The 24,839-nt window shown below is 40.4% G+C and overlaps 1 protein-coding gene across 1 annotated transcript in view; it reads right to left on the bottom strand.

Moving 5' to 3' along the window:
* CRYBG3 (crystallin beta-gamma domain containing 3) overlaps positions 1–24,839 on the bottom strand; it is an 83,347-nt gene that overhangs the window by 24,124 nt on the left and 34,384 nt on the right. The window contains exons 4-12 of the mRNA XM_048295623.1: positions 16,708–21,214; positions 15,671–15,718; positions 15,206–15,321; positions 14,119–14,266; positions 7,705–7,844; positions 6,294–6,408; positions 5,141–5,176; positions 4,314–4,447; positions 2,471–2,597 (exon numbers count right to left, since the gene is read on the bottom strand). Of these exons, the coding sequence (XP_048151580.1) occupies positions 2,471–2,597; positions 4,314–4,447; positions 5,141–5,176; positions 6,294–6,408; positions 7,705–7,844; positions 14,119–14,266; positions 15,206–15,321; positions 15,671–15,718; positions 16,708–21,214 (5,371 nt within the window). The remainder of the gene's footprint in view (positions 1–2,470; positions 2,598–4,313; positions 4,448–5,140; positions 5,177–6,293; positions 6,409–7,704; positions 7,845–14,118; positions 14,267–15,205; positions 15,322–15,670; positions 15,719–16,707; positions 21,215–24,839) is intronic.

Below are 24,839 nucleotides of genomic sequence, written 5' to 3'. Positions count from 1 at the left end.
TCCCCACTTTGTGTGTGGTGCCCGACTTTTCCGACTTGTCAGGAAATGAAATTCCTGCCTCAGCTCGACTGCAGCACTGCCCTGAGTACAGAAACAGGGGCTGCATTTCCCCAGCACTAGGCAGGCTCTGGTGGAACCTGGCATGTGGGGTTGTGGTGGCTGGGGAGCATCTGAATAGCTCTGCACACTGCTAAGCCCCGGTGACAGAGGGGACTGACACGGGCTGACGAGGCTCTGCAGAGCCACTGATGTGCCTCTGCCCCAGCTCCAGCTCTGGGAGCACCACACAAAGACTTCTGATCCCACTGTGCCTGCAGCTGACTCAGGTACATGGGGCTCAGCAGCTTCAGCTCCCAGCCCTCTGAGCCAGGCTCAGTTCCCTGAAGGTCTGGGTTGGCCTTAAAGCCAACACAGCCAAGGTCTGCTGGCGTGATGCCCCAGCAGAAAAATCCAAGTCTGGCTGAGCTGACCCCATTGAGCCCACACCGTGAGTCTGTCCAAAGAGCAGGGTCAGTGCCCAGCCCCACTGCCCATCTAAAGTGACCGTGAATAATGTGGCTCAGTTACACTTCACAGAACCCCAAGTCTTCCACAGAGACTCTCGAATTCATTTGACTAAACAAGAAGAGCAATAAAGATCTGATATCCAGCGATATCCCTGCGGATTCTGAGACCACTGCAACCTTTACCTTGCTTCCCCGATAGAATTCCTGAGCTTAGGGAGAAGAGCCAGGACCTTTGCTGTGCAGTGAGGGGCCTTAAGCACAGAGATTTTGGATTTTTGCCCAGGTCCCCTTGAAACTGAACATTTGGTACTAAAATATTTTTAAAATCCTGACCTTAAGTATCGCATACAAAGTCACAAAGGGAGCATATGGCCAGCCTGAACACTGCCCTGTGTGCTGCACATCACAGAGAGGGAGGCAATCTGCTGGTCAAGCCAAACAACACAATGCCAGGCCCATTACTCATTTTATTGGCAAGCAGCTGATTGCCTTCACTTATGCAACAAATTGAGGGGAATTATTCCTTTTCACTTCTATTATCAATAGGTAAATATTTATGCATATTTATAAGCCAACTGGAATGATCTATGTTGATATATGACTGTGAATTATATGTGTTTTTAAAATGTTAATGACTTGAGCCTTCTGACTGTTCTAGGTGCAAGTAAAATTAAATACAGAACATGGAAGGTCATTCTTGCTACCCACACGCACAATTTTAACTTGTATTTATGTCCTTTGCCAAGAGGAAAATCTAAAAAGATCATTTTCAGTTGCTCACAAATCCTACATATAGCTGGAAAAGAGAGGAAAACTAACATTATTCAGTAATTGAACAGGATTCTGCACAATCAAAATAAGGAATCTGAAGAAATTTCCTACCTACTTTTTTCTCAGAAACCTGAAAATAAATTATTTAGAGAGGAATATTCTTCTTCAATTCAATTCATTCTTCTATATTTGTTTTGATAGATTCTGATTATAAACCCAGCTTTTGCTAGGTGCCTGTCATGAAAAACAAACCTGCAAATTGTGAATTTAAGTATAGCCTTCTTGGATTCATATTAACTTTTTATTTAAGAAAAAAAAAAAAAAAAAGACTGTTGAGACAGTGAGTTTGCTCTAAATGCCTATCTTCAATTTCTACAAAATTCCTGGCTCAGGAGTATCACATCTCTTCAGATGAGGAGATGAGTAATCTGAGTATACAAAACTGAGTAAATATCAGAGCGAACAATCTTACTCTCAGAAGAAGTTACTCTTTGCAGCTGTATTTAATGCTCACAGAGTTCCCATTATAATAAAAAAAAAAAAAAATCCTTCAAACCCTTACACAAACAAACAAAAAAACCAAACCAAACCAAAGGAAATGATGAAGAACTTCTAATCCCATGTTTCCCCATCCCTAAAAAGTCTAACTTTGCTTCCAGTACTGGACTCTTATAAATAGTTTTTTTTATTATTTCATCCTTGCCTCCACTAAACACATTTTAGTAGCAGGGATTTTTTTACCATGATTATTTTTGCTGCCAAAATTTTCTGGCAGAAAAATCACAGACAGAGGGTAATGCTGTTTTAAGGCTTGCAACAGCTGCTGCATTGAAAAGCTATTTTTATTTTAATCAAGAACTACTCTGTACACTCGGGCACGCTACGCTTTTAAGAAAATTCTGTTTGAGAGATTCAGATAGCTTGAGGTGCAGGAGTGAGGTACTTGGAAAACCTGGCAGGTAGACAAGGAATTCTGCATGATTCAATTCTTGTATCAACTTCACAAAGACTGTTTAGAACCTGCTTCTTCTTAACGCAGCCTAGATTTCAGCCAGTAGGAAAAGAATGAGGATGAACACGGGCAAAAGACAGAATGACCAAACCCAAGCCAGCTGTACCGTGGACAAAGAATAACCTTGCTCTTTATGGACAGAGCCGTGCATAATTTGTATGAAATCCATGTAAGTACTTACAGCCTGAAGGAAGCGGAAGGACAGGAGGGCACTGCCAGTTCCCCCCCAGGAGTGTCTGTCCTCATAATCTCCCTCCTCCAGCAAGAACTGATGGCCTTTGTAGCGCTCCTTATCATAGGCAACCCATCTGTGGCAGCCCCACAACAAAAGGAAGAGAAGTCAGTAAAGGCAAAACAACTGCAAACATGATTTTCTGTAACAAATGAAAGGGGAAGAGAACATCCCAAACCCACTAAAATGAGTATCACAAACCCAGCCAGTGAACAAGGCAATGCTTGTTTGGAGTCACAACAGGCACCCATGAAGTGTTCTTTGTGGATCAAAATCCCACCATGTGATTCTTTAGCCAACAACAGTTGATTTATGTAACGCTTCTCCATGTACCTCCTCTCAGCCAGCCACATTCCCAATACCAAGATTTAGTACCACAGAGCCCAGGATGCATCAGATGCCAAAAGTTTCAGTGATAAAAAAACCAAGCAGCAGATCTCTTCAGTGTGCTAATAAATGATGAGACTCTACCCTAGCTTGAGCTGGTGACAAAATTAACATATTTCTGCAGAACAAGATTTCGCCTGCTAATATTTTTTTTTTGCATTAATCTAAAAGCATACACATATAAACAAATTGAATATATATTCCATATTGCATATGGAATATGTTTTAGCACTAAACAAACTGAACTTTTCAAAGTATTTTGAATATATAGATAAGGCTCAGTTAAAGGAAGGTGTTTCCATATCAACTTCAAGTCTCTACAGGATCTTAATTTGAAAATGTGCTTCCCCCTCCTTTTGTCTTGTAAACATTTCTTTCATTAAAGCTCCCCTGTAAATATTAGAACTGCTGTACAAATTCTGTTGGCAGTGAAATCTGGCAGGCAGGGATAGCTTTACTTTTAGTACCATTTGGTTTACATTAATTCAGCTGTTTAGGTTACCACAGCACTAAAAATAAAAGCTGCCACAACAGACAGAACAATGACTTTTAATAATCTGAGGCTCCCCAGATAGCAAACACACAATGCACTTATGAGTAGATTATTTGGGTATTAACAATTAGGTTTGTTTTGAATTTAGTGCCTGTAAAATTCTGACAGCAGCCTGAAAGGATCTATGTTATTCCATCTTTATACTGAAGTGGAAAACCCCTTTGGAAACAAAAGCAAGATTTTCTGCAAACTGTTTTATTACTGAGGTCTTTGGCAGAAGCAACCATCCTGCCTGCTCTCAGACAGTCCTGTCCTGTTGGGAGTTGGGAGAGGGTGAAAGAGCAACACGAGGGGTTGGCAGCTGGTGCTGGGTTTGCCTCAGAGCACCCACCTTGTTACACAGGTGTGACACAGCCCCGTGTCTGTGTGAGACACAGGGAGGGGCAGGGCAACACAGAATCCATCCAAAGCCTCAATTAATGAAGATAACAGCACATTCCCAATTCCAGATAACATGAAACAGGTGGCACAGGAAAACCATTGAGACAATGAAACAGTTTGTAGGTTTCAGAGGTATTAAAATGTCAAACTGAAGACTGACCACACCTACCCAAGGTCATTTCAGCAAATTAAGTAGAGACTATCAGGAGTACAAAGCAATACAAATTAAAGCTCTGTGTGGCCTAATTTACTGGCATCCAAATGGCAAACACTGGCTTCACACCTTTCACACATTTACCTTGGTAGGCTGATAATCGAAGAGCTGATAATACAAGAAATATACACTCCTTTCTTTTCAAAACATTTCACCTGTGGAAGATTCCAGTCACCCCCCCTTAGTTAGCACTTCTAAGCACTTAGTTATGCTTCTCTCCCTTAAAATAAATAAATATAAAAGTGAAATATACTCACACTCCACCAATTACACGTAGTGATCCAATTTCCTGAAACTCTTCTTCACTACCAAACAGTGCTGGGACAGAAGTGATGCTTTCTGAAAACTCTTTGAACCATCCTCCAAAGTGGGGTTTCTCATATATTATTATCTAGAAAACATGATGTTGAGCTTAATCCTTCAAAAGCAGACAAGAAGCCTCTCCCTGTACTTTGCTGAAGTTATTTCCATGACTGCAGTTAACAGCCCCTTCAGGTTCCTCATCTGCTGAATCGCACAGATCAGCTGTTAACAATATTTATATCTGTTGCAGCATTTATTAGAAAAACACCCAAGCCATGCATGTATTTGTATAATTAAAAGTTACCTAAAGCATTAAGATTTTTGTAGAAAAAGGAGCAATAACTCTGGATCAGCTTTCAGCTCCTCAGATCACAGAAGGATCATGGTCTCACTCACAACTCCTTGTACTAGAATAGGGGATAGGCTGGCAGGGTTCTATTCCTGTCCTCTTCCTCCCTTCCCTCTCCTTTTTTTTTTTAAACTTGGTATGTTAAATGGGAAAATCTCCCCCAATCCCTTTATCATTACAGTGACTAATGTGTCAAGTCAGAAAAACTCATTTCATAGCAAATTCACATTTTCCTAATACGTGAAAAACAAACCACTGCTTTTACACCCCATCAAACACTAAGTAACTTGACAGCACTAGTGAATTTTTCTTCAGCAGCAAGCACTGAATAGCTATCAAACATCACATACCAAACAAAAGGAAAGCAGCTTGCATAAAGGTTTTATATTCCCAGTGTGCTTCTATTTTATTGTCAATGCCCTCTGTGCTTACCTTGACATTCATTGGCATTTGCACCTTTAGTCCACCCTAAAAACAGATGGGGGGGGGGGGGGGGGAAATAGGTATTTCTATTAAACTTGAAGTTCCACTTTGACATATGTTTTACAGTACTATCAGAGCATGAAATCTTTGCAATTATATTCACCACTTTCAGTGTTGGCCATAGATTTCAAAAGGCTACAAACACTATAAACCCGACCTACAAACAAATCAGTGCACTGACAAACCTCTAAGACTGCAAGCAATTTAAAAATATTCCTTTATGGTCTGGGAATCTAAAGTAAATACTTACTACATATTTTTAAACTAATGGATATTGACCAGTTTTTAAAATTAACTTTTAAAGCTTTATTGCACTCATTTCAAATTTCTAAAGCACAAATGCTGCAACACTAGAAGCGAGAGAAAACAGCAGGAGAGACAGAAAATAGAGTCTGACATAGTCATGTTTCTGGTCAAAGAGCAAATACAACAAATGCATCTTCTCTGGAAATGTGAGTGAATGATGCCCTGTGAGGGAATAAGACACTGACCTCACTTGAATGACTGAAGAGACAGCTATAAGTCTTACTCCTTTATGGATTTTGAACTGTTTTTCTGTAGGCTTACTATGTTCACAGTAAAATTTGTGTTATACCCCTTCCCATCTCTCTCACACGTAGATCCGCGTGCTGTCTATCAACACAAAAAACCAGCTGCACCTCCCCAGATTTCTGGGCAATTTCTGGTCAGAGAAATACTACTGGGTAATAAACTCCTTATCTGGTCTTCCATCCCCAGTAGACTCTAACTGAAAATAAAGAAAATCTAACTGTACAACTGAAAAAAAGAAAATCAACAACTTTGGAAGGGCTTTTTGGTTAATGAATTGGTGTTGGATGCAATAAAATGAAGAGCCCTTCAATTCTGTTTTATTTGACCTCCTCCCAACAACAGCAGTTTCCCAGGAAGATGCTGAGGGGTGCAGAAGCCCAGCAAGTCACAGTGACCAAAGCAAACACACCATGGAGGAGCATTACATGTGTAAGGATTAACCCGAAAAGAACATTAGAATCCAAGTTGTATTTAGGTCCAAACCTCTGGGGAAGCAACAACAACAACAAAGGAAGGCACACAGTTTATTAGGGAATTGTGAAGTCCTCACCATTCTTAAGGGACGCAGAGATTTTACATCTGCTGAAGGAATTTCAGGTGGTGAATCACATTCTTCCAAAACCGTCATCTCTCCCTTGTAATTCAAGTCTGAATAAGCAAGCCATCTACAACAGTAAGGATAAAGGACTCAATAAGTTCATATAATTAGATTACAAATACAAACATCTCACTAAAATTATTTTCCTTTTTGTACTCATAAGAGCTAGATAATGTTTTAGACAGCACATCAAAACAAAGCTGTATTTAAATATGCTGGCAACATCACTGCTAAGAAGATCTCAGACACTTTTCCTCAGTCCAACCTAAATATAAATGAAAGAGATGAAAATTACCAATTTGTTCACTCACTTAAAAAAGCCAGCTTGTTATTCCTGAGTATCCAAAAAAAAGTCAGTACTGAAGATATTTGTATTGAATTTTATTTAGGATTGTCACCTTATCAATTAAAAGGCTTCTAACATCAATCCCATGTAATTTTTTTCAGTGGAAGTTATTAAAGTATGATTATGTACAACACTCTTTTGGAAAGCTATTGTAATTTTGACACGAGGATTTAAAATGCTGGGAGTCCTTCACACTGTTTTAAATCAAAAAGAAAGCTAAGTGCAGAAGCTGGACACAGGTTTAGTCGACCACGCAAGGAATGGAGGAAGAGGCACGGAGCCATATGGAAAGTGATGTTCCTAAAACTACCAAATTTTGTCAAAACTAAGACAAGCTCTGTTTTTAACTCCTTCACCATCTCGAGCTTCACAGACATGTTGTGAGATTGTGGGAAGGAAGACTTGGCTCACGTGGAAAGGCAACACTCCTGTAATAGAAGAGCTAATGTCATTCTGCAATGATTTATGAGAAGAGCCACACAACTCCCAAACTTCAGGAACTGTGAGGTGTTGGCCCAGGGAAGAGCCCATTCTGCTCAATATAGGAAGCACTGGGCTACCCAGGGGCCTGTGTCCTATTGCATCACCTCCCTGCAGAACAGCAGGATGTGGCTGGAGATTGAGAAATGCTGGAATGATGTAACACTCATTTTCTGGTATTCAGCCACAGTGTTATGGTTGTAACAGGGTGGGTGACTTGGGACACAGTATTTATTCTCCAATGAACTCAAAGCTAATTATAGCTGAGTTGCTTCTTCTATTTATAAAGCTACTCAAATATGGAATTACTGAAGACTTCTGCCAGCAACTAGGAAAAAATGCCTTCAAAAATTTGGTTCTGCTACTAGGAGCCCACAGAGCACAGTACTGAAATGTAGAGCTGGGAATATTCAGTGTATGTTTACTGATTTGTAGCAAAACCCCCCAAATATTGTTCATGTTGCTGACTGACTTTCATCCCATGACATTACTCTTCTACCTGCTGGCAAAATGCTGTTAAAAAGGTTCAGTACTCACACTCCTGATCTGACTCTTATGTAAGGGTTTTCCTCAACATCCAGTTCTTCTAAATTGGCAACTGCACCCTGTATGCAGATGGGAAGTCCCTCTGTACTGCCAGCTGCCAGGCAGAACTCCACCTCTGGAATGCCACAGTCCTGTGGAAACAAATCAAAGGGTAATGTTTATCCACACCTGCAGACTCTGCCCCCAAACATTCCCTTTTTTGCCCCATCTTCTCACCCTTCTCCAGGCTTCATAGAATGGAAGGGTTTTATTCTTCTTTAAATGGAGGCTGGAATTTTTAAAAAGCTAAGGGAGGTAAATTTCCAGCTCCCACTAATTTTCAAAGAAGAAATTTATGCCTATCAAGTGACTTTCAAAAAGGCCAGTTTAAATATTCTCCAACTAAAGGACTGAACAGCATTATAAAACTGACTTTTTATCTTTTAAAAAACAGTGCTTCCATAACACACATGATGCATGCATTAACCAAAACTTTCCAGAAATGTCTATTACATTCCCACCTCCCTCCCACGACAATCAAGTTCTGTAATGCAGAATCCAACTACAGTACCAAGCCATATGAGTTCAATTCTTTTTGTTGTGCTAAATAAATTTACAGCATTTTAGATGAAGGAAGAAAAAAAGAGCAATATTAGAAAACATCTATTTTATTAAGTAGACACTTTGGCAATTTTCCTGCTACCACAAAGCAACAACCTCTATTTCCTCACTGGAAGTTTATTACTGAGAGATACCACGCTGGAGAACAAACTTGTTGACCACATGCTCTTCTCTAGAATTTGCAGGGATTTTTATTGAGCCCCTCTCCTTTTGCAATATTTATATAACATGCATTGCCAACACTTTCTTCCCCAGCACTCAAACACATCGTGAACCAATAAGGATCTTCTGCAAGTCCCTGTTTCAGCAGGGTGTTCCAGAACAGTGAAAGGTGGCTCATGTGTGTAGCTGGAAAACAACACTTCTCAGTGATAACGTCCCAGAACACTTCCCCTTCCCGACCCACGGACCCATTTGCTTTAGGACAGAGGGCTTGGACAGCGTAGAGAGATTCCCAAAATCCTAAAGGTGGCTGGAGGAAGATGCCTCCTGCATGTGCACTAGAGAAGAGGGATGAGGACTGGTCTCTGAGGGTGCCCTCACAGAAGCACCTGATTTCTGGATTTGGTGAGGACCCAGGAAGGTCACATCATGACAGAGATCCTGCATGGACCGTGGAAGGAAAAACACAAGAGCATGCAGAGAAACCCAGCAACAGGGCACAAAAGCTCAGGAAGTTCCAGCACCTCATCTCATGACACTGTCCTTTTGCATGTGGGCTTTGAGCGGCGTTTTTATGGGGTAACATCCCACAGCTTCTTGGTTAGCAAGATTTTTTCAGTAGCTATTGAACTGTCAGCAGTGAGCGTGGCAATTAGAATGGATGCACTTCAGGATATTGTTTCACTTTGCTCCTGAGACCTGAGGTAACACAGTAATTCTGTTTTGGCAACTCCCCCTCCTGCAGAGTCACATTTCCTCTGTATTGTACCTTGCAAACAATGCACAGTCTTTGTTTTTAGAACAAAAACTGCAATACAGGAATTTTTATTTTCAGATGAACAAACCCAGAAAAACGAGGAAGAGAGACTTTCTAGAAAAATGCTGCTTTATAGGAAAATGCTAAGCAACTCCACTCCTCAATTCTAAGTGCATTGCTAGACAAGGTTAAAAAAAAATAAAAACAATCTCCCCATAGTTTTCACATGTATATGTATCTTATTAAGCCACAGTTAAGAAATATTTCAAGTCTGTGGGGTTTTTTCCTAAAAATATCTGATATGTAACAAGGCTGAAATTCAGAAATCCAACAATAAAGCTTGACACTGAAAATGGGAAGTTGAACCTCCAAGAATTCCACAAATAATGAGGCCAGACTCCTAATGGTTTCAGATACATTCTGAAACAAAGTACCTACAAGACTAGACAAGTAGCAAAATAAAAGTATCTGCCTGCAGGCTCAGACAGAATATGAGATGGAATATGTTTAATTTTAATTCAGTAGGAGGCTCTTGTTTTTGTTTTTCATTTAAGATTGGAAAAAGCCAGTCTGTATTCTCTTTTCAAGTCTGCTCTCCTGACTCAGAAGCTCATGAAGCAGTCTCCAGCTCCAGAGATGACAAATGTAGCAGGGTAGGTAAAGCACAAGCACTCATAATAAAATCTCTCCTAGTTATCCCCATCTCTCTCCAGCCAGATTTTGAGAGCAATAAAAAAACCTCTACTCACAGTGATTGTATTTTTGAGTGTGTTCTAGATTAAGTCCACAAACTTCTTCCACAAAGTGTCACACAGTAAACTGAGGTCTTCATCGAAATCAATTCAAATATTTGTTTTTAAAGGTGGTAACATGGTTGAGCAAGAAGTATATTGTATTTTCTGAGCACATTTTTTTAAAGTCACAAATACACATTGTGACTTAAATATGCAATTCAATTTACCTGTACTGATGCACAGACTGCAGAAAATGGTAACATTTATTATTACTGAATGAGATGAATGTTATGTATTTGCTGATGCACACTCAGTGCTATGCTATTAATTTATACAATTCAAGCATGCAAATTTAGCTTGGTAAATATTGGCCCCAGCATGTTCATATTTGCCTGAGCATATTTAACAGGCCTCATTACTTTCAGAGGCTCCCTTAACGTTCCCAATAAAGCCACCATCTTTAGAAACAAAATGAAAACCACACAAATATGATAGCAGTCAGGTGGAGAACTAGATTCTTCAGTCCAAAGCCCTGTCATCTGCAAGGCGTCGAGATTTGGAAATGAGATACCCACATGCAAAACTATTATCATACAAAACTGCTACCACAGTATTTCAGCCCAGATCCCAAACTGGAAGGTTTCCTCCCTAAACCCACCCCCCAAACTGTGCCACCCCCCACCACAAGCAGTCCAAACTCACATCATTCATTGTCCTACTGACCCATTAGGCAAAAACAGAATAAAAAGCACAGCAAACAGATCATGCAGCTGTGCTCATTTCCAATGATAATACACAACCAGCAAATGCTTAGGTAGGTCACAGCCTCCAGGCATCCCTCTCTGCCTTCCTTACTCTGTGGTATTCTCCTCCTACCTCCACAGAGTCATCCTGGAATGCCTGTGCTTCCCTCGTGGTCTTTAGGGAGCTGGGATGTTTACAAAGCACGTGGAACACTTACAGACACCTCCAAAAGAGTAACATGGCCCTCAGCAGAAAGGTGAAGGCTCCTCCTGAAGAGAAGCCTTGAGCATGAAATATTCCTCTTCAGTGGCATCTCTGACGTTTTTCTAGTCTGACCAAGAGCTCCAGAAGAAGTGACAGACCTAAAGCCTTCAACTCCCTCAAGGTGGTCTTGGTTGTTTATCCTTCTTCTGGATCTAGGATTACAGCCCTAGAAGCTCCAGCAGGGCTAAATAAATTCAGCACTGCTAGGCCTTCTCCTCGGACCTGCCAGCTGTGGTGACTGAAGTGATCAAATCAGCCTGTTTAACTGGGGTGATTTTGTGTCAACAACAGGACAAAGAATGACTGAAGTCTGGCTTCTTATGGGAAATGCCAAAACAAGGATGAGAGAAGAGCCTATTAAAAACCAGGCCTAATTAGTTCTGGTATTCACATGATTGCTTTGTAATACAGTCTAGACACCACCTTACTTTAGATACACGTTTTGTCTTTAGGATGCTATCTGCTTCTGGAGCTTGTTTTTTTAATATTACTCTCTGTTGGTCCTCCAGGCTTTTTTATCCATTCATAATTCTTACTCCCAGTGCTCCAGCACTGGACCACTCTTGCTACCCATCACCACCAACCAACTACAGAACTCAACAGAGTTGGTAGTAAAGTAAAATAATACAAAAGAAATTAATGATTACTGTCCTGGAAATACCAGCCAGCAAATGAAACCATCTGAAACTGCCAGGTGTCTTCCTATGGCATCTGACAAAGTAGTCCCTGCTTAAATTATGAACTTCCTTTCCCCTGGCAAACCATACAAACAAAACAAACACACCCTTCCATGTAATGCTGTGAACGAACCCATTACAAAGGGCATTGCTTAAGGAGACTCCACAAGGAATCCAGTTATTTCCTGCCCAACCATCCTGCAGACAGCATCCTGCTGTTTCAGATCCCTTGTCACCTTGCAAAATAGTGGTTTATAAGACTATTCCAGAATGGAGGTGTCAGGAACTCTTCCTGACTCTTGTTTTTGGGAACATAACATTTAGCACCCTCCCTGGGCTTCCAGAAACAGATAGAATAAAGCACAACACATGCAAAAAGGTCAGCAAATGTATATACAGTAGGCCAGAGAACTGACCTGGCTACACAGACTGTGCTGCAGGAGCTGCACTGAACCTGTGTGTGCAGGCAGACTTTGACAGCCTTGGCTCACGCTGACTTGGCCTTAGTGGAATTCAGTCTCCACATCATTTCAGACAGGTCTTCATTTTACTGGTTGCACAATCTGTTTCCTTGGAATCTCCTCTCCACAACTTTCTTGAAATTAAATACACATGGGTACACCTAATGCATATCCACAGGTAGCCAGGGCACAAGCTAACCACAAATTAGCAGAATCTCTGCTTTTTTGGGAAGGCTTGAAGCCAAATCAAGAGCACAAAGCTACTGGCAGAGTGTTCTTTGGTCAATATGACACAAAAAAAAAAATTAAATGTACCTCCTAGTTTCCTTAGTAAAAATCTGTTTTTCCTCTTCTTGGCAAGCTGTTTTCTTCTCAAATATTTAGCCAATGTTCAAATCTGCTAACTCAAAGCAACTGAACAGCCATTAAACAACCACCATAAAAAAAAAAAAAAAAGCTTGAAAAATTAGGAGACAAGCCAGATAGCCTGGACACAGAGCCAGTATGGCCAAACCAGCCTGGAGAAAAGACACTGACAGCCTATGAAAAAGAGAATGGCAGTAAAACATGGGAATCACACACATGAGCTGCCTGAAAAAGAATCCACTATTTGTCAAATAAAAACAATGCCTATATTTTCCACAAAAATAAATAAGGTAACACTTCGGCAAACTACCTTCCAAAAGTAGTTCTACAGCAGCTAAAAAACAACCTAAAAAAAGGAGGTTTGAAGCCTTGTTTCATGAACCAGGGTTTAGAGGACAAAACCTGGCTTAGTGAGTGCACTAACCTCACCAACCATGCCTGCTAGAGGTTTAATTTACACAAGCAAAGTGTTGATTACTGAACTAGCGTACAGTAACAAAGCTTTCCATCTGTGTTCTATATAAATGAACCACAGACTGGGAGAGGAACCAAGGTCAAACCTATTTAGCTGTACTGCAAAGATTTTTATCAAGCATGATGAAGCTAAACTCGGTATCTTTCTATCCAAGAGTTTTCTTTCATACCCAAGACACATCCAGCTTCCCTTGGTTTCAGACCATAGTTCCACATGTTTTTGTGGAATACCTTTATTTATTTAGTTGCCTTCCACATTATTGATCAATAGTCATATTACATATTGGTCAAAAAATGTTAACTTCTTTATTCTTGCTTTCAGTCAGCCTCTTTTGGATTAATTAATTTCTAAGTTTTTTAAGAGAATGAAAAAGCATTTCTAATTGCCATGACATTACGCCCCTGTACTGATGACAAAAAGGTTATCAATTTTAAAATGACCTCTATACCAGCAGAGAACAGAGAAAGCACTTTACTGAAAATCTTTCCTGTTGTGATACAAATGATAATTCACTCACAGCAAGGGCCATTGCCCTGTGAGTAACTGGAATGCTACACTGAACTTCTAAGTCTTCTTAAATCACAAGATCTGGAAAATATATTCCTCATTCACTGAGTAACAACAGATGCATTATACTCAGTTTTAGACATTCGATTCTTATCAACAAAAAGCCTTCCAAACTGATGGCTGTAGGCAGAGCCACATGCTGTAGGTGTACCACTGGTCCACGTGGAAACCCTAGGGGTGGCAGAGAGCTGTTAGAGGGAATGGCAGCAGTTTTTGGAGGCTATGCTGTACAAGTGGGATTGGAAACCCAACTGCTACTGAAGCAGAGACCATACAGACACAGCAGACAGCTTAAGATAAAAACTTCTTCAAAAATATGAACTGCTTCTGTTTAATTTAAAATAACTGGACAGGTCACTGTGTCATGTGAGGGTGGTGGCGAAGAAACACAATCAACCTGCTCATTAACTCAGGAAGAAAGGGAAATTTAGCACAGCAAAAGCTAAAGAATACACCACCTAGAAGGTGAAAAAAGTGAGTTATAGCAAATGTAAGTACAGTCAACAACCCTACACACACATTGTCCACTGCCAGTAATATGCCATGGTAACCAACAAATCAATCACGCGTGTGAGAATGTTGTGAAGAAAGCCCGTACCTTTGTCACGTGTTTGATCGAACCAACTGTGAGGTTTCTTCGATGATGTTTTGTGCCTGGGAGATCCCAAAGATGATCCAGCACAGCCTCCCCTTCCTCTAGTACATGTTTTCGACCCTGGAACTTCGGTTTCTCATAAAAAATCCAGCTGCAATAATGATAAAATGAACTGAGTCGTTGCTGGTAGAGCACATCTGATGGAAAGCCCAGGAAAAAGCTCTTCTTATCAAGACCAATATCACATCTTTCTCATGCTGTCCCTCAGTAGTCACATTCACTTTAGCATTGAAAAGTAAAATACACAGTTCTTCTCCAGGACAAAAGATAAAATAAAAATACAGCTAAACCACAATGTGAATAAACACCCTTATTTTACCAGGACAAATGTATTTATTGTCACATCAAAACATGTCCTGTTCAGGCAGATACTACAAAAGGTATAAAACATATTAATAATGGCATTCAGCATTTCTTAGGATGTGAAGGAAATGTATGCAAAGCTGCACAAGGCTGCCTCAAAACTGCATAAATGTGACAGGCATGGCTGACACAAACATTCCCTGTAAGCTCCACCAACTAAATTCCAATGCAACAACTGACACAGACCCAGCTCCCCAAAGCAAATTGAGAAACACTTGCAAACTCACAGGTACTTGTATTTATCCTTCTGCATCCACATTCCTTTAAATGCCACATTAAAACCAGCAGCTGAGAATGTTCTTTTGATGGTCCTTTTGCAACAGCTACCATATAAGGAAACTGAACCATAAAAATCCACCTTTTTTTGTCATAGACATATCTAATCATGATTATGACTGCACTGGCTCAACACTTCAGGCAAGAACTCTAAACTTACTTGTGGCTCTATTAGAAACTTTCTGTTTGAACTTTCTCCCCCGGGGGAACAATACTTCTTTTTTTTTAAAGCCTTGTTTCATGCTTTTTTAGATAGTATCCGTCTAATTGTAAAGAAAGAAAATGACACTCCTGCAGATCAGACATGTGTCAAAAATAAATAAAAATACAAGAGGAACGTACATGCAGTCTATTGGAAAGACTCTATTTAAATATGACCTGGATTTCTTACCATCCTCTGATTATCCTAAGTATTGTTCCAATGGGAAAGATCCACGATGAGGCATCTAGCACATCAGAATGAACTTCTTGTTTACTTTTGTTGCCACAAGTATCATAAATAATAATCTGAAACAATACACAATGCATGCAAATGAGGGCCCATTTCAACACAGAGCACAGATAGTTATTTTTTGCTTGCAGCTTGTGCCCACTCAACTGAGAGGCTACACAGTTTCTTCTTTTATGAAACACTCTACTCAATGAAAACAACAATTGCTGAGAAAGACAGCAAAATTGCTAGTGACAGGATTTTAAATAATACATTCTCACTATTAGAGTGGGCAAGCATATGCTAATAATACAAAAAAATACGTAAGAGTAGACTAACAACTTCAGATGCTTTCCATTCAAAAATGACAGTACAACAAATTATTCCATGTATCATGTTGATTTACATGACGCAAACTCTGCTTACCTTCCCTGGTCTTGGGTTGTATTTGAGACTTGCCCTGTCAATGAGGTTCTGAAAGTAAAAGGACATGGCAAACAACTATTAACACCTACAACAGTGGCATAAAGCACAGGCAAATTATTCTGGGTCCACTATTCCTGTACACGTACACAAGTGTCATTAGCAGCAAAAATCAAGATTTGTTTCACCGCCATTCAGAGTGGGTGAAAATGGTTTAAGTCAATCAGCAGAAAGCAGCATGTGCTAGAAAGGAAGAGCTGCTATGGAAGCTATAGCCTTTACAAATGTATTCCCCTTTCCCAGCAAACAATAAACTGCATTTCTTAACAGAGGAAAAAGAAAAAGATCCCTCTAACATGGACTGGAGTATTCCTAACATTGTGGAAAGACTTCTTCAGCTACACATTTGGTCTGTGTGGCACTTTCAAACTCTAAACAAAGGAAGAACTGTTTCCATACCTCATCTGCCATTGCTTTAAGCAAACTAAAAAAAGAAATATTAATCTATGGGAAAAGCTATGTTATTTAGTTGCTAACTGAGCTAGAGTTTGTAGAAGACACTATGATGAAACAATCAAAGAGCCCAGTAAGCCAGTATTTGTATCTTTTTTTTGGACAAGACAGGTCTATTAAATAATCTCAGAAGTGAAAGAAATAAAAGAATAATCTTCATATAAAAGGCAATTCCATCATCTTCAGGTTGAAATGTCCTTAACATGGAGAAGTCTGTCCTGTGCTATTATAAAAACTTTCTATTATGCATATTTCTCTGTTTTACCTTCTGTTCACATATTCTGTTTCACAGTTAAATCCCTTTCACCTGCGTGCTGAACCAAGAGTTATCTTTTTAAAATTATTTAATCAGAAGACCTTTTCTTTTAAACTATGACATTAAAAAGCTTAATAACTTCCGATAAAAACTTTTGATTACTTTTATGATAAAATCTTAATTAAAAGGTAGCAAGGAGAACAGGGAGGCAGCAACTTTGAATCTGGGCTAATCACTTTGATTATAAATATCATGTGATATGACATCTTACCGCTGACAATTCTCCCAGTTTTGGCACGGTGTTGTCTTGAAACCAGTGAATCTTTGGCTGCAGCATATCCTGGAGAATGCTTCCAAACCTGGTCCCCTTTTCAGAAGGGCCTTTCCTGGCAGATTTCAAATACTGATAGTACACACTTGTAGGAGGCTGTGTTACAGCAGCATCAGCTTTCTCTGGAACTGGTTTACAAGGTGTTTGACTGCGAGAAGCCACATCTGGAAACTGTTCTGGTTGCTCCTGTGAGTCAGGCTGTTCTTTTGAAAGAAGAAATGATTGTTCAGTAAAAGAGCATCTACTTTGGTCATTTGATTGAGGGGTTGCTTTAAATTTCCCTCTGCACTGACTGGAAAGGCAGTTCTCTTCTCTCTCAACATCAAGAATATTTTCCTCATAAGATGGTTCTTCCTCCTCTTCCTCTTCTTCCTCCACTCCATCCTCCTCATCCTCCTCCTCTGTGCTGAAGCGAGCAGTGAACTGCAAGCGCTCAGACACCGACTGGAGGAGGGAAAGCACAGAAGCGTGGTCAGAGCTGTCTTTGGAGACTGCCCCAGGACGGCTTTCTGGAGACACATCCGTGGACAGCAGATCTTCCTGGGAGCTGTCGTCCTCATAGATGGGAGACAGAGAGAAAGGATAAACTCTGTAGCGCTTGGCCTCCACGCTCAGGAATGACTCTGAGCCTCGGCTCTCTGCTGCTTCATTCACCTTGCTGTCCTGCCCATAAAGACAGCCTGACTCCTGCTTATTCCTTGCTCTGTCACACCTTAGGTGATCTGTACTACCTGAAGGCAAATCAGAAGGAGAAAGAGAACCAGTTGGCATCTCATCAGTTGAGACAGATTTATTCTCAGTTTGAAGTGCACCCTCATAAATGATAGTAAAAGAATTGTTTTCCCACTGTTCAATCAGTGGAGAAGAGGCCAAAAGTTCTGTTGGTTCCTTCACATCATTGCTGCAGTCCAGGCCATTTTCTTCAAGCTGATCATTTCTCTCCATGTCTTGATCCTTCACTGGTGCCTGCTTCAGATTCTCAATATTTTGGGCAAAGACTGTGTTGAAGCAGTGTTTCCCTTCACTGCCCTCTCTGGGAACAGACAATTCAGGTACCACAGACTGTGCATCTAATCCAGTATTAACCTCTACTCTCTCCCTTGCCCCTTCTGCTAGTTGCTCTTCACTCTCCACTGCCTTTGAATTTTGTAAGGTTGCTTTTACTTGTACAGGTACTTCCTCTGCAGCCTCTTTCCCACAGTGTTTGTACAGACTGCCCTCTGCATTGCTTTCCAGAGACATCTGAGGGCTGCTTTTATCTTTGGATTCACTCTGCAGGCCAATACATTTTTCACCAGGCATAAAAGATGAAAAATTAACATTTACAGCTGGCAGCAGTGTGCACTCTGGCATATTTGTATTATTGCATGAACCTTTTAATGGCAATGCCAAAAGCATTTCTTCATTTGCAGTAGCATCTCTACCAATAAAATGTAAAGTTCCATCAGATTTTCTACTCATTGCTGATACTTTGCCACACATTTCTGCTGCAGCCAGATGGTCACACACCTTTCCATTGTGCCTCTCTTTTGCTGGGGTCAGAAAATCTGATTCTGGCCTTGCTAAACTGCCAGAGGGAAGAAATCCATTTGTTTGACAAGTAATTGCATTATTTGGTATCTTTTCATCACTTTGGGGCCAATCTATGCCATTTTCCATACAACTTGGAAGTAAAGGAGAACCTGAGCAATCTGCCTTTTCACAGTTTACACTTACAGTCTGAGTTGCATCCATCTCTGTTGGTTCCTGTGTATTCGCAGGAAATCTCATATCAAGATTTAAAGTCTTTGGCATTTCAGCCTCAGGTTTAGACTGAACCTTTCCAGAAGGCCTTTTCCTCTCAGTGCCTTGCTGCTGATTGGATGCCAGCTTTTGTATGGCTGAGTTAATGACCTCATCAACTGTTTCTTTTGCTTTTAGTGCTAGTGCCCTATGTAGGTCAATTTTGTCAGAGATGAAAGAGAGTATCTTTTCGTCTTGATTATCTGTATCCACTCTTTCATTTCCTGTAAACGAAGATGAGCCTCCTCCACCGGTCTCATTAAAATCTTCTAATGATGTCACAGCTGACTGGATTTCTCCTGCTGCCAGCTGTACACTTTCAGCCTTCTGATAATTTGCAATACCCATATTTATTAAACTATCCTTGCTCCCACAAAGCTGGCAGACACCAAAGCCTTCTTTTGCTAGTATTTCTTCTGTAGCCAAGTGTAAAACTGAGTCCACTATTTCTTCAGCTTTCTTCAACAAATCAGCAGCATCTGGGAAAGAAGAACGTTCTTGTCCCTTCACATCAATATCTCCCCATCCTTCCCCAGAACAGAGTCTGTTTGCCTGGGCAGGTGCAGCAGCTTCTTGGCCAGAAGGGGCTTCCAAGACAGCAGAAGCACCAAGAATCACCAGTCCCACAGCATCCCTGCACACACTCTCAGAACTGGCTGACTCAGATGCAGTTTCCAAAGATTTCAAAGGACAGAGGGGTGGTGGCATTGCCTCTGCCAGGACACTGCTGTCAGCCTGTTGTATGGAGAAGGCCTCATCTGCCCCATCACTAGCTCTGTGACTGTAAGAATTACTGTTCCCCTGAGCAGTGCCAGACATCTCCAAGGCAGAAACAGGAAGGTTGGAGGCTTCTCTGGATACCAGAGAAGAAGTGGGCCTGGGGATGCAAACAGCCCCTGCATCTACACCATCAGCAGAGCTATCAAGCATAGAAGGAGTAATCTCAGGTTCCAGAGAACTTGCTGGGCACAAAGTTCTCAGGTCTCCTGAGCAAGGTGGCCCCTCGGTTGTCCTGTCCATAGGGATTATTCTCCTCAACTCTGCAGCTGCAAGATCAAACCTGTCCTGCTCAGAAGCAGCAATCTGGCCATTTTCAGAGTTAGTTTTTCCCTGTTTGTCAGATGAAGAATCAATTATTGTGGGTGATAGCCTAAGTTTATTGCTGTTTTCCTTCTTGGAAGAAAAATTAATACAGCTATTTTCAGAAACAGGCAGAGATTCGGAAATCAAGTCTACATCGTCTTTTTGACAGGTGAAAGCAGAATGGTTGGTCAAAGGCTTTCCTTCAGATCTCAGGGCAGAATGGGAAACCATCACAGACATAGAGGTAGACTCGTGGGTTAGAGGTGCTGTCAGCTCATCAAAATGAGTTTTCACACTTTGACACCCATGTGCACACAGTGACACATTGGCAAGGTTTCCCTTTTCCACTGCAACCTCAGGCAAATCCTCCATTTCCTCACCCTCCATTTCTAGACAAGGAAAACCAGTCTGCTGCATGGCAGTATCCTTAGAATTCTCCACATGGATTAGCTTGTGGCCATTTTGTACATGTGTTGCTTTCCCTAACTCACTCAGTTCTTCATTGGAAGCTCCCCTGCCCATGACTGTATCTTCATCATGTCCAATAGATGACACTGAAGTGGTTGAATTGCCTGTGGCTGTGCACTTTCCTCCTTTGGACTGCATGCTGAGTGAAGCAGGTATTTGTTCATTAAAAGGAAACAGAACAGTAGCAGGAAAGTTCTGTGGACTTTGCTCTCTTTCCACAGCTGTCGCAATTTTCTCTGTGTCACCATTTCTTGGATCACCATCTTTATTGGCACTCTTGGTGTGCTCATCTCCTTGCTGCTGAAATGTACTGGTACTGAAACAAAGCCTCTGGACATCCAATGTTTGCTCTGAGTGATTATCCACTTGATGATTACAGCAAAATTCTCCTTTCCCCATCTGCAGTTCTTCACTAACTGTCTCGCTTTTTGATTTGGATGAATCTAAACAATCATCCTGTATTTCTTTTGCAGACTCCTTATTAGCTGCTTTGCTACAATGATTTTCTTTATTCAAGTTAGAAGTTGCATTTCTGTCTGTCTGAAACGGAGTTCCTGCTTCTCCCAGCAGTCCACCTTCTTTTCCAACCAAATTGTTTGCAGAACTGACTTTAAGGGAATGAGTACTCTGGGAAGTGGAATTGGTTAGGATCCCACTGTTTCTACTACTAAATGGCAATAATGAATCTAGTGAATACGTCCTTTTAACTGTTGTTGCAGCTAAAGCAGGTGTATTTCTTAAGTCTAACTCATGACATGACTCAGTGGATAAAGTTGTGGCCTTTGCAGCTCTTTCATGTTTACTTCGGCCCAAGCAATGCTGAGCGTTACCAGACTGTTTGCTTCCCACTCTAACTGCAGAAGAATTCAATATGCCATCATCTTGGTGATCTTTACCCTCATCTCTTCCATTTTCTTCTATTAGGCATCCTGATTTCATAGACAGAGTTGTTTGCACTTCTCCATTTTCTTTGACTGCTGAAGCATTTCTGTTCTCAGGACTTTTCTCTCCTTTTCCAGTTTCTGATTGATTCTTCAGGAGCTGCCTGATCCTTGCAGAACCCCGATATGTTGCATACGTGACTGCGGGTGCTTCTGGCTTCCGACGTGTCTGCCTGGAACGAGGATCATCAATATCAGCAAGGACACACAATAAATTGATGGTATGATAACAAAGCTTAGCACTAGCTGTAGATGATGTAAAATACTGTTTCCCTCCACAGGTTAGCACAAACTGCAGATTGCACTCAACATTATTTTCCTCCTTCTTCTGGTAAATACAGGTTTGTGTGACAAATGATATGGATACCACCTTTTACAAAAAAACCCAACTTAAACTACAAGCAAAAAAATAGATGTTGCCTTAACCAACTTCCATCATTTATTTTCTACCAGACAAGGGAATTACTATCGGCAAGTGTCACTGCAAGGCAATATTTGCAGTGACAGAAATAATCATCCTGTTTTGAAGATGTTATATCCTACTAAAGCAGGCCTGTACATTAAAACTGGAGAAAATTTACTGTACTAATGCTCAGTAAAATATTGAATTGAAATTTAAACTTTTACCCAATATCTCATACTGTTAAGAAACAGGATGAGGAGAAACAGAACATGTGGCAAAAGAGAAAGTATATAACGGGACGCTTTTTTGAACCACAGGGTAGTAAGGAAAGAGACTGAATGGAGAATGGGTAAGAATGAAGACTGTTGGAATGCTGGAGGGAATACCAAAATGGGAAGACTAGAAACGTGACAAGGGATTGGTAGACCTAGCCGTTCATTAGTCTTCAATTTCTGCAAATTTAGCGGCAAAAAACAGCAAATGCAAAAACTAAGAAAAGAAAGAATCACCACAGAGGAACTGTGATCCTAATCCTTCACTGCTCTTTCTGATAATACTAAGTTCAGAGCCTGTCACTTCCAATTTTCTGAAGGAGCAGTTTTTCTTCTCTCCTAAAACTAGGAGACATCACAAATACTCACCTTTCTTTCAAGTGCTTCTCTCTTTTCCCCCTATTAAAGAATTCTTAGAAAAATCAGTCACTGTCAGCTTTTCCACTCTTCACCTTAAGACAAAGTAGATGCTCAGACTAGACTTAAACTCCCTTCTGCCTCAGCCTCCATGTAAACTGAGAAGAAACCCCTTCAAAGTCCGCCCCATATCTGCTAACACAGTGAAAGGCTGGAATCAACCATTCAGCTGTGGAAGATTGTCATACTCATTCCAGAAGACCCTCTTGGGCAAAAGCAACAACAACAACAAAAAGGTGTTGGCTAAGATTTTGGTTTCTAACATAAAAGCATTGCAATATATAAAAATAGCTTAGTAGCTTCTAAAAGCTCTTTGAACCTTCTCCCATCAGTTCAATTTGTTGAGAAGTTGCTACAGCTCTAGAGCTGAGAACAAATAATTTAAGTAAGAAATAAAAAACAAATTTACTACGGGAAGTGAAACATTTGAGTACCATTGAGTAACTGTAACTTCAAATCTTATTTGCATGGATTCTGAGTATGTATTCTCTCAAAAGATAGAGAAGAATATGAAAAAGGAGTGGATTCACCAATCTAAAACTAGAATCTCTCTTCTGTCAAGATTTTAGAGGTCAAGATTCTTACTTCAATATTAATTTTATTTTGAAGAGGGAACTTAATGCTATTTAAAATCACAAGTAAAGAATACCCACAGAGTACAAGTGATATTCATAAACATTAAAAGAGAGATATAAACAGTCATTTATATGCATGTTTTACACTGCTAGGTACCTTCAGGCTAATGCCAAAATACATTAATATGGGAATTTAGACTTTGTGAGAACTTGAAAATTCAGTTTGTATTGGGATTAAATTCACTGTCATCTCTGATGGAGACTACAGCAGAATCTCAATACAGGGTTTGTTGGCCACGTATATTAAGTCACAGAGGAAACAGAAAAGTCTTGTATAAATAGCACATCTCCCAGCTTGCCAAGTTAGATGCCTACATTTAGTCTTCTATAGCACCAGTTTGGCTTCTAGAGATACCAGCAGTGGTAGCTGCTAAACATCACACACTCCATTTGCTGAAATGGCTGACCTGAGGATTCACAACCCTCCAAAGAAACATAAATATTGCTGAGTGAAAAAAAACCAAAACACAGTGGGAAAAGAGGTAGGGGGGGAAAAAATTATCATTATTTTCCACAGAAAATTCTCTTCTACATTAGAAAATATTTTCTAAAACTCCAGAGATACTAAAAATGTGAGGGGAAGGATCTGTTGGGTTCTGCAGAGCAGTATATTTACTCAGCATCAGCCATAGTCATACTAAAAATAAGTCTTAAGAATGTAAGACCTGATCATGCTCTTATTCAGAATTAACCTTACTGAGTAACCTTTCCTGCTTTAAATAATCACTATTAAGCTTTTACAAACTCCAGCAGCTCCTCTATACTTTGGACAACCTCAAAAATAAAAGTTGTCCCACAAGTGTCCTGAATCCAGATGAAATTTCTTTTAAAAGCACAAGCAGAACACATAATGGTAACATTTCTCAAAAAGAAAAAGAGTTTTATGGCTTCTTGAACAGATCAAATGTAATGATACATGTTTGAAGTGAACATATAAATGGGTATTGCAAGATGCCAAACACTAAGGCGGGACTTTGAATAAGCAGCTTGACAAGAATTAGCTTTGACTGAGTGTCTTTCATTTCATGGTTGATATTTTTGTGTCATATGCAGGGGGGAGAACCAATGCTCCAGAACAAACCTGGGCCATGTCTTTCCATTTGCCTCCCATACCCAACTTTGCCTTTGAATTTTTCATGTGAACCCAGCAGTTCTGAAACCCAAAGCATCCAGATATGGGATGAATAGGTACATTTTACAGAAGGTATGACAAGGAGAGCCCAGCATGATTGGGTTCTATATTTACACTGATTGAAGCCACAGATCCCCCCCAACCATTATTTATTACAAAAGGTCAGGCAAGAAAATGTATTCAGAAGCTACTTTTGTGCCTATGTGGCAACCTTTATAACTTCTCCCAATTCTTTTTGCTCTCTGTTTGTCTTCTGAGAGAATTTTACGCTCCAATTGATCAATCTGAAGTCTGAGCAAGACTCCAAGCCATTTGCCCTTTGGAGAATTGTGCACAAACCTGATCCTGAGGAGCACTGGCTCCACCCCCTGCTTCAGCTGCAGAGCCTCAGCCTGTGCCAGTATCTCCCAAGACGCAGCTCTGCTCTCCTGCAGGCTTCACTCTACCAAGACTTTCATCAGTGAACTCTATTTTCAACCAGAACTAACCTTTCCTCCACAGACAAGGCAGCTTCAGGATCTCTGTCTGACCTTTGGTAAAGAATTTGCTGCTCAGCATATTATAAAAAAATTTGCCAGCAGACCTTTTAGTCCTAATGCATTTCCTTTTAGAGCACATAGAACCATATTCATTCTGAATGCTCCCATGCAACAGCAAGACATTTAAAAAATGAAAACCCATGTTCCTGTGCAGCATCAGCAACTCAGCTGTAAGTCTTATGAAACAAATTTAGAAGCAGGCTGTGCCACAAAAAAATCTTCTGAAAGTGTCACTAGAGACTTGTTTCATTTCTGATCACCAAAAGAATATGTCAGTTCAGAACTTGCCTTAAAAACTCTTTGCAAAAAACTTTTTTCAGCTCATGTGAGGATGCAGATGAAAGCCTGATTATACAAAGAACCCAGTGTGCATTCTGTCACATATTTCAAATACTAGGAG

Source organism: Corvus hawaiiensis, chromosome 2 (genome assembly GCF_020740725.1).
Source record: "Corvus hawaiiensis isolate bCorHaw1 chromosome 2, bCorHaw1.pri.cur, whole genome shotgun sequence".
Taxonomy (NCBI): Eukaryota; Metazoa; Chordata; class Aves; order Passeriformes; family Corvidae; genus Corvus; species Corvus hawaiiensis.
This window is presented reverse-complemented; position numbering and strand designations above follow the sequence as displayed.